The sequence below is a fragment of the Oryzias melastigma genome, linkage group LG23 (assembly GCF_002922805.2).
Source record: "Oryzias melastigma strain HK-1 linkage group LG23, ASM292280v2, whole genome shotgun sequence".
Classification (NCBI taxonomy): Eukaryota; Metazoa; Chordata; class Actinopteri; order Beloniformes; family Adrianichthyidae; genus Oryzias; species Oryzias melastigma.
In genome coordinates, this window is record NC_050534.1 from 10705526 (window position 1) to 10716230 (window position 10705).

Here is a 10705-nt window from a genome sequence, read left to right on the forward strand (position 1 = left end):
TTACTATCGGCTAGCAACTCAACCAGAACCCAATAAATTGTTGTCAAGATGAAGATTAAAGACAGCAAACCCAAAAGAATTTGAACAAAAACATACTTTTTGATTGTTCTAGTGTGATTTTCTTATTTTCTAAAACCTTCTTCATTCTTGAAAGACTAAATTCTCCAGAATTTCAAACATTCTAATGTACTGATTCTGTATAAAAAAACACATTTAGAACTGAATGACAAAAATATAAATTTCTTTCAAGTGGTTTGCATCTATTTTAAAGGTATGCTAGCAGTAATGACCTATGGGGATGAAGAGAGGCTGGTGCTGCTGTGAAAACCCGTCGCTGGCCAGATCCACTCTGAACTTCTTGGTGCAGTCTGCAAAATGGCGGAGAAGCAGAATTTGAGAGCAAACGGGAAGCAAAAAATAAACAAAAATAGCATTCACTGACCTTTGTGAACCAAAACCACCGTGTATATCAGCTCGTTTTTGTCTTTCAGGGGTTTGCTGTAGAACACACAATAGCTTCCTGTAGAAAACAGTGTCATTTTAAAGCTGAAAACGATGAGATTTAAGGATTTATTCCCTTAAAATGAACAAATAGTATCAAGATTCACACCAAATCAGAATAGAAAATCCATAACTCACTGCAGATGCTTCATCAGGTTAAAGAAGTGCAGATACTCCGTCTTTTACTATTATCTATGCTTTTATTTTTTTTTGTCATCATTTGATTTTTAATTATGTCAGTGTAAACAGGGTTAAACCTCAAAGACCTACCACAAGACAAGTGGAGAAAGGTTGCAGAATTGCATGGATAAAGTATGTGAACCTTTGCTTTTAGGACAGAAGTAACTGCAACTGGATTATTCAGTGATCTCCTGAGGCTGAAAGCATGAAAGTAAAGACCACTTTGATACTTGTGAGTTGCCCCCAACCTCCTGTATAGATCAGTCCAGTAGATACTAGTAGATTTAGCCTGAATAGTTTCCTTTTATAGATGGTTTAAAACCTTAGATGTTAGTTTTATTTTGAAAGGACGCCTATCCCAGACAGGGCTGCCACGATTAGTCGATTCGTAACGACTATTAAAGCAGTCGACACAGTCGTGACTAATCAACTATTAAAATAGTCGACGACTAATTTAATTGTCGATTTCTCTCTTTCTGTTTTTTTTTTTTAATCTCAAAACTACAGTCACGCTTTCTTGTGACTAAGTACACTGAAGATGGATCTTCGTCTAGGTAAGCTAAGCTAACATTAGCATGAATGTCTCTGCTGAGGAAACATCTGCTCTCAAAAGAGATCAAGTCTTTGACATGCAGAAATGCTAGCTTTCCTGAATACTAGCAAGAGCATCGTACAGTTTTGTATAGAGTCAGAGTGTAGTGAAGTTGAATACAGATGGGAGCGCTATTTTCTTAAATTTGTGTCAATGAGACCAAAACTTTATCTTTTGTGAAAAAATTTTCTTTTGTTTTACATGCCGACCTCATTTGATTTAAGTCTTGTTTCATTGCCAGAAAATAATGAAGGAAATAAGCTGCATGATTTATTAAAGGGTTAATAAACAACCTTTTTTTTAAGTTAGCATATAGCTTAAACACTTCAAGTTTAAAGCTAATGATGGTTAAGATGTGTGTTTTACAGCCAGTGTACATGACCCGATTAGTCGACTAATCAGAAAAAACTATCTGTGATTGGTCGACTAATATAAAAAATAAATAAATAAATAAATAAAATAAATAAAAAATAAATAATCTGGGATTAATCGACTATGGAAATGTTGTTTGTGGCAACCCTAATCCTAAAGGTTCACATTCTTTTGCCATCCGTGAGAAAACTGGATAATTTGCCCGAATTCCTCTAAAACACTTGGTATGTGAGGACGTTAATGATAATAGAATAGAATAGAATAGAATAGAATAGAATAGAATAGAATAGAATAGAATAGAATAGAAATTCCCTCCGTTGGACCTTCAATCATCCCCAAAAATGTAATTCAAACTATAGAAAATATTTATTTTTTCATTTTCTGTGATTAATTTAGATTAAGAAAACAAAAAACTTACTTTCTTGTTTTTTAAAAAAAAAAAAAAAAAAGAAAAAAACATTAAGAAGTCATGTAGCCTCTTTTTTTAAATAACAGCACAGGTGTGTGTTTGTGTGCACCTATTTGGTTTGTGAACACTCTCATCTTCACAAGCTCCCGACTGGCGTTTTCCTCGTGATAGTGGTCAAAACCAAGATTCACGAACCTGTAACGCACAAAATAAAAGCATCCTAGTTTGTGATTTTTTTTTTCTATATTTCTTAATCTACTGAAATATTTTGTCTTACTTGACTGTGGGAAAAGAATTAGAGGGCATATCCAAGTGCAGCTCCAGCTAGTTCACATAAAAGGAGGAGAGTTCTGTTAGCATAGAGTGAATTCATAAAAGAGCATTAAGATTCAACACAACTTTGATGCCGACATACCGCCGTTTCACAGTTATTGTTGGGGTGGAACTGAACGCATCGCAGCAGAAACTTGTCCTGCGAATTTCCAGAAGCAAACAGATCATTGTGAGGAAGCTTAGAGGAAATGTTGCTGCTGTTTACAGTAACACTGGGCCGTCTGGATTCCCTCAGATGGTTGCATCTGTATGCATCACCTTGAAGGTGAGATAGTGGAGTCTTTGAGTGTGTCCGTCCCACTGGACCCAGCAGAAATCCTCCACGATTCTTTCTGCTGTTTTGGACAAACGCTCGGGATTGGCCATCACCTGGTTCACAAAAACAAATTGATATTCTGCTTTTGCAGACACACTGAATTCTTAATGTGTTGTTCTCCCAGAGAGAGAGAGAAAAAACACATAAGGAAGCTAAAACAAGAGCGTTCTTGAATTATGAATATCCAAACACGTCTAATGGTTTTAATTTTTTCATTTAAAAATACTAAAAAAGCAACAAAAAACAAAGAACCTACCACTCTGTAACCCTCCTGTTTACTTAGCAGCACATGATAGAGATCCACATCTGAAAGAGCCAGAAGCATAATGAGGACACAGTTCCAAAGCACTTTGTTTCACTGTTTTATTTCTATGCATATGTTTAAATGTAAAAACCAGCAGCATTAGAATCAGTGATTGTATAAGAGAACAGGACTGAGTGTCCCCCCCCCCTACATTACAAACAGTGAAAAATAAACAGCAGTTATTGTCATTTTATTTGTCAGAATAACCATTCCTTTTCTTTGTGTTATATCTCTTGACGTTATAAACTGACCAATCAGATGCCTCAATGATGTTGGACTAATGAAGCACTGATTGGCAAGAGTGGTTGCCATAGTGATGTTGATTGAGATCGACTCTAAGCAGTCGCTGCTTTCTGACTTCGTCTGGCTCCAACATGGCTGCGTCCAATAAGGTATATTGCTAGAGATGCTACGCTAGCCAGTTACCATTGTTCAAGATGCGTAAAGAGTGACGCCATATTGGACAGGTCAGTAAACAAAGAGACGCGGCTTAGCAGATATGGTAAAATGACCATAAAATGTTTAATTTTAGTCCAATTTTAAAAGAAAAAAAAATGGTAATCACAAAAATAATGTGTTATTAATGTTTTTGTACAAAGTGCAAAAATATTATATTTGACCACGATCCCATTTAGATTATGGCAATTTGACTGAAAAAGTTTGGGCACCGCTGGCCTAAACGTTCACCATTGAGAGTAAACTCACTCAGATCTTACTAAAATGTTTTCTGTAAATTCTTCTTTATCAGCTGACAGTAATAATTTACTGACCAAGTCTCATTCTTCTTTTTCCAGCTCTGTTTGTACAGTTGTAGCACAGTAGTAATCAGGCATCTCGACATATCCAATATGGCGTCCAAATTTGCATACACAACAAGCTAGCGTAGCAACTCTGACCTATATAGCTCATTGGCTGCGTCCGTATCGTGAAAAAACTGCAACTAAATTGACTTTATTTCGTCGGATCTGGAAGTAAATCGTTTTTAATAGGTGACATCACACTCCCTCGGTCCAGTTCTCTTTTACAGTCAATAGTCTGGACACTCACATCCATCCTCGGCAAACAGCAGCAGATGGCTCTCCAGCACCGACTTCTTGTCGCTGTCTTGAAGGAGAAACTTAAGAAAAGTCACAGAAGTCAGGAGTTATTTACAGTATTATACCAGAAACTTTTACAATTTACGTGTGTCAAGTTATTAGAATTTAAATAAATAAAGATTAGTTTAATTGAGATGAGAGAAAGTTTCCTTTAAATAAAAATTAATTCACATTCAAGTCATTTAAATTAAAATTATAAAATAAAAAATATTTTTTGAGCAAAAAAAAAGTAAATAACACAATATTTGTTAAGGTTTTCTTAAGTTTTTAGATACATTACGATGTAAATCTGATTTTTATTTTAATAAAGTGAAACATTTATGGCAAACCTGCACTTTGATTCTGCAGTCCACTGCCTTCAGGACTTTAGTGTTGTTTATAGGATGAATCTCAATGAGGAGAGTGAGACACTTTGAAGCTGCAAAGACAGACATGATGGAGCAACACTAACAACAAGCGTTCCAAACACTGAAAAGAGGCCAAAAATGAGAGACAGTGGACTTTACTTGGTTTTAGACGCTCCTCTCCTCTGACGTTTTGAGCCAGGCTGACAGCTGGAGTGGAGTGGAGTCATGTGACCACATTTGAAATGCAAAAGAACATGTTAAAAACACTAACAAAAAAAAAAAAATTCCTCTGAGTGGGTCCTTCACCTAGCAGGGTCTCCTCCTTGTTGAGGGAGCAGCTGCTGACGCAAACCTGCTTGTCGAAGGTGTACAAGAGCTGTAGAAGGAGGAGACGTGGGAATTAGGAGTGTGGACGCAGCTCGCATGGTAAAGCAAAGCTCACACGGAAACGCGTTACCTTATTCTGCTTGGTGTTGGAGTCGTATTTGCCAATCCTGGTGGTGCCTGTAGCTCCCTTTTTACAAGAAACAGAGGATGATCAGTAGCTGTATCTGTTTTTTATTATCACGACTTTCGTAAATAACCTGGTCTCAATAAATACTCTTTATTATCCTTAGATGAACCATAATTTTTATGGATTTAAACTCAAAGGGTCGCCCCCAAAAGGTAAAGACAAGTGCTGCCACAAACGATTATTTTAATAGTCGATTCATCATTATTATTATTAGTTTATCCAGTCAGTCGACTAATCAGGTCATGCACAAACTGGATGTAAACCACACATCTTAACCACCATTAGCTTTAAACTAACTAAAAACTAGAAATATAGCATTACCTGCGATAATGCTAGTGTGAATGCTGTAAGCTGAATTTGGCTGCTGAAGATGCTGAAATTGATAACTAAATATGTTGAAGCTGATAACTGAAATCGCTGAAACTAACAGCTTAAAACGCTGAAGATTATAGCCTGCTAAATATTAGTTAAATGCCAAATTAAATCATAAATTAGTCAATATAGCTAACATGTAGCTGAAATATTAGCTAAACTCCAAATTAGGCTAAAAAATTAAAAAAATCCTAAATTGGCCAAAATAGCTAGCATGTAGCAGAAATATTAGCTAAACTCCAAATTAGCCTAAAAAGGGAAAAATTATAAATTAGCCAAAATAGCTAGCATGTAGCTGAAATATTAGCTGAACTCTAAAGTATCCTAAAAAAATGAAAAATCCTAAATTAGCCAATATAGCTAGCATGCATTTGAAATATTAGCTAAACTCCAAATTAGCATTAAAAATGAAAAAATCATGAATTAGCCAATATAGCTAACATGTCGCTGAAATATTCGCTACACTCCAAATCAGCCAAAGAAAATAAAAATCATAAATTAGCTAAAATAGCTAGCATGCAGTTGAAATATTAGCTGAACTCCAAATTAGCCTAAAAAATGAAAAAATCTAAATTAGCTAAAATAGTTAGCATGTAGCTAAAATATTATCTAAACTCCAAATCAGCCTAAAAAAAGAAAAAAATCCAAAGTTAGCCAAAATAGCTAGCTAGTAGCTGAAATATTGGCTAAATCAAAAAATAACCTTAAAAACCTTAATAAACGCCAAAATAGTCCAAAAAGCTAGCATAATTCTATTATAACTTTTAACTTTAATACACTCTGACTCCATATAATATAAAGTAACGACCAATTGACGATTAAATTAGTCGTTGACTATTTTAATAGTCGATTAGTCGACTAATCATTTCAGCCCTACTACACATGTGCATAAACTTGGATCCTGGCACTAAAAAAAAAAAAAAAAGGAAGATTATCTTCAGTCTTCTCAGGCAGCGCCGTCTCTTTAACCTCCTGAAGCCGTTCACTCTTCTGAGGGCCGGTCGTTAAAAATTTATGCCGTGCAGAGGAGAGCTTTTTTTTTCTCCTGTTATACAGTCTGCAAAAATACTAAATATGTATCTGTGGCACAGTTTTAGAAGAATGTTTCTTTAGCTTGATGGTAAATAGCGAAAGGTAGCAATAAGAAAAAGGCTGTCTACTGGAATTTACGTAGATCATGTTAACTGTTAAGAGGTTACAGTAAATCATAGAATACAGACACTGGAGCTCCGTTGTTAAAAGGTTAAGCAAGAGGTTTTGACAGCATGCTATTATAAATGAGAAAAATCTCCATCTGAAACACCAACATACATAGGATTTGATTAAACTGAATCTCTCAGCCCCACTGTATTACTATGGATTGTGATCCTCATGAGCGACATCCCTTGATGGAATTACCTTCCAGGAATAAAGGATGCCCCCATCGCTCTCGATGTTCAGGAGACGGGCGTCCACAGCTTCAGAGTACTCTGCAGGGACAGCACTGCTATTATAAACACACGGGAGGTTCAAATTCAAACACTTTAGTGTGAAAGCTAGGGCTGGGTATCGCCAATAATTTAGATTCCTCAATTCAATTCAATTTTGAGTTCACACATTTAGACACATTTGTTTAGAAATACATTAATAATCTCTCTCTATATATATGTTTTGAATATATTTATATTAATCTGATACAGTTCACATACTGTAAAATGTATTAGTGAAATAATAATGAGATTGTTAATAGCATACAGTGTTACATGGATTCTCAAACTGAGAAGTTCCAACAATTGTTCTGCCTCTCCTCAGTTTGACCACTAGGTGGCGATCGCACTTTAGTATTACACCTTATTCCACAAGAAGAAGAAAGTATGAGCAAAAAACTATGCTTTTGACCACAAACTGTTGCTTTAAAACATATTTCCTTAAAAGAGCTGGGAAAATTCATGCCTCTGAGTTTATAAAGATGTTCATTTAGTCAGCAATGTATGTTTAGGTCGACCGTGAGTTAGCATTAGCCGTCCTCAGCCCCGGCCCTGGGCTGCATGGGGCCCTTGGCGAAATGTGATTTTTGCCCGTATTTTCGCTCCTCTTCCTTCCTTTTTTGACCTTAAAGTTGTCCCTGACGGCTTGTTTTGCCGCTTTTTCATCCTTAACGTTTTAAAGAAACAGCAACCACACTGCGCCAGGATTATTGATTATATCAAACTTTTGAGTTATTTTTTTCTATTTTAGTCATTACCTTTTTTTACACTTTACATAAAATGACTGGTGTGTCAAACTGTAAGAAAAAAATCCTTGCAATTTAATGCCCCCTCCAGAAGATGGTGCCCTAGGCAGCCGCCTAGCTTGCCTATGCCCAGGACCGGCTCTGGCGGCCTATAGGAAATCCCATTATAGGATCAAGCTAGCAACTTTAGCATCATGTGTTAGATTGATCTCTACTTTTAAGGATTGATTTATTAAGCTTAGATTTATTCAGATCAATTAATCAATTTTGTCCCAGTGAAAGTATGTGATTATAATGCAAGGTGTACGTAGTTTGCACTAAAGAGGTTTTAAAGTCCCATGCCGATCATCTTCTGATCTGTTTAAAAGCCTTTCTAGTGCTCTTTTAATTATGATTATGCCATTTTTAATTTAAAAATGTAAAAGCTGTGTCATTTTCTAGGACAGTTTCTGGAAAGTACTGGGAATTTATCGAAAATTTGCAGAGTAAGCCTGCCTTCATTTCCCATCATCCCTTTGTTTAGCCCCTCACAACCCCAACCTAACAATATTGGAGCAATCCAGCCATAGAATTTTGAGCCAGATGCCGGCTCAGACAAGGAAAACGAAGATGTTCACAGTTCTAGTCATCAAAAAGTGGATGTATCAGGATGGATCGGAGCAGAGAGCTTCCAGATTGCAGCTTCTACGCCAGAGCTACAATATTTTCTGAATTTTTCAGTGTGCTCTTGATTCACAATAATACATAAAATGCAATTTAAAGTAATTTTCTTTATATATGTTCTCCATCATGGTAAAAATGCCAGAAGAACACTGTTTTCATTGGAATGGGTCTTTAAAAACCACCGAAAGTGCAGTTATGGAAGTGTTATAATCCTGTAATGAATGTGGACTTCAAGTTAGTATTACATTGTGTGTGTTGCCTTCGTTAAACAATTTTAATGCATTATTTTACTATTTTAGGCGGCAATGAAGTTGCCATCTTTGATTTTTGTTTACATTTTAGGGAAATGAATGACGGTTAAGTGGTGAAATAGCACCATCTAGTGTGCAGAATTAAAAACTGCACTCACTAGCGTTGGTTTAAATCTAACTAATTCTAGCTAGACTGCACTGTTAATTGAAAATTAGACAAACTAGACATAACTATTGACATAAATATAACTTTTAGTTAACTATTATTATTTTTAAGCAATAATTGGGGAACACCTGAGCGCCTCACCTGTCACCCGACAGACCGACGCCTCTTTTCTGAGGATATCCAGCACCACGTCCCTGTGCAGGTCAAATCCCTCCTTCAGCTTCAGCATGTTGCTGTTTTCCTTCACTCTGCCTTTGTTTTATCGAGGTCTTCCCCACGAATTATGACTCTTTTGGTGTCGCTTTCGGCGCCGTCCGTGTCGCTTTCGTTCGGACTCCACATCATGTGACCGAAACAAAACGCTTCGCTTGTATAAAACCAAAGCTGGTAGAAGTTTACACCCACCTCCGCGTGCGTTTTAGCTGACTTTTACTTCCTCTTTGAACTTTTCCCTGTTGTTTTAATTGCGGAAATGGCACGCTGTACCAGATATGGACCCTCCCCCTTTTGGCACGCGCCGCCTGAATGGAGCACTCCCATTGGTGGCGAAGATTGTCAATCTTTTTCCGGTTGGAATTTCTCACCGTTGCTTCGGTTTTGACACTTCGGAGAGGCATGTTACACATTTATACACATTTAAAATTAGATTTTAATATATTTTGTAAAATTATACCTTCAGTTTTAAACATAGTTAAATACAAATGTTCTTTGAATAATTATTTGGATCTCCTTACAGCTTTTTGTTCCTGAAAATGTCTTGTCCCCGTGTGTTTTTAAAGTTTTCTTCATTATTTTGTTGCTCTTATCACATTTGTGTTGAAATTATTGTGTTCTCGCAAACAAATGTGTAATTGTTATCATTTTTTAAAATAAATTTGTGGTTAATAACAATAACATTTTAGTAAATGTATTCAAGGTTCCCTCAAAAGAATTTCTAAACCAATTAAATTATTTTAAAACTGTTAATAATGCCTTTTTTGTCTGTTAGTTCTCACTTTAAAAAAATGTGACCTCACTTGCTCTTTATAACCTGTGCCAGTTAGAGCATGTAGATGTTAAAAAGAAGTGGCACCAGGATGGAGCCTTGGGGAACTCCATGTGTAATTTATGTTAGCTCAGATGTGAAGTTACCAATGGAGGCAAAATATTTTCTGTTTTCTGAGTAAGTTTTGAACCAGTTTAGTTGTCCTGCAGATTCCAGTGAATATGGTTGACACTTGATGAAATGTCCAATGTTTTTGATTTTGTCCCTAAATAATTTGGTGAAGTCATTACACGCTTTGGGGGAGTAAGGTTCTGGTGCCAGTTACACAGGGGGTTTTGTCAACCTGTGAACTTCGAATAAGGCCCAAGCATTACAGGGGTTTTTGCCAATGATATCAGAAAATAGGACTAACCAAAACCCGAAGAAAGCTGCAAAGCCGTGCCACTTTATGTTTAGAAAAGTACACTTTATCTATGTTTTTGTAGTCATTAAGGCCATTTATTCATACAATGTATTTTTTACATATTTACAAATATATTTAAATTATAACAGGGTAATATTTTTCTGAAAATAACAGCTTTAACTTATTTTACTTTTGCCCTCAGCACATTCAAGTTCATTTGAAAATAAACTGACTCTCTGTCCTCATGCATCATTTATTTGAATTATAAATGCATCAAAAAGCCAAATCAAATGTGGCATTTTCTACCACTAAGGATGGATGGACAGCAGATTAAACCTTTTACCATCATTTTTGCAGTTATTTGACTTGTTATTAAAAAAATGTAAACATAAGTTACAAACTTAATTAACTAAAATAAATTAATCAAAACTACAATGGTGTACGTGAGGAGAATGGAGAGGATTGGGTTGGAAAAATACTTAACAGAGGTGACCAATGAATATTTCAGCTAAAGGGAAAGAATTTCTGCTTTTAATCCGTTTTTTGGTGGGGTTTTTTGTCTCTAATTGAGCACTAGAGGGCAGTATAATACACTATTATGTAACTAATTAGTCATACACCAACACCAAGCTCTTTTTTAAACTTTTTAAGTTGGAAGTCTCAAGATAAATAAATATCAATAATAAGA

General features: G+C 35.9%; 1 protein-coding gene across 3 annotated transcripts in view; it reads right to left on the bottom strand.

Annotated features, from left to right (window-relative positions):
* LOC112154729 (gamma-secretase activating protein) overlaps positions 1-9135 on the bottom strand; it is a 36499-nt gene extending 27364 nt beyond the window's left edge. For 2 of the 3 annotated variants that reach the window (XM_024285875.2, XM_024285867.2), the window contains exons 1-15: positions 8771-9135; positions 6736-6806; positions 4909-4965; positions 4758-4827; positions 4611-4658; positions 4434-4522; positions 4055-4124; positions 2960-3009; positions 2646-2756; positions 2470-2526; positions 2332-2378; positions 2164-2249; positions 2064-2066; positions 443-520; positions 291-368 (exon numbers count right to left, since the gene is read on the bottom strand). In XM_024285875.2, coding sequence (XP_024141643.1) covers positions 291-368; positions 443-520; positions 2064-2066; positions 2164-2249; positions 2332-2378; positions 2470-2526; positions 2646-2756; positions 2960-3009; positions 4055-4124; positions 4434-4522; positions 4611-4658; positions 4758-4827; positions 4909-4965; positions 6736-6806; positions 8771-8858 — 1003 coding nt within the window. In that variant the 5' untranslated portion in view covers positions 8859-9135. The remainder of the gene's footprint in view (positions 1-290; positions 369-442; positions 521-2063; positions 2067-2163; positions 2250-2331; positions 2379-2469; positions 2527-2645; positions 2757-2959; positions 3010-4054; positions 4125-4433; positions 4523-4610; positions 4659-4757; positions 4828-4908; positions 4966-6735; positions 6807-8770) is intronic. The other variant, XM_024285882.2, reaches the window with a different exon arrangement.
* Between the last annotated feature and the right edge of the window lie 1570 nt (positions 9136-10705).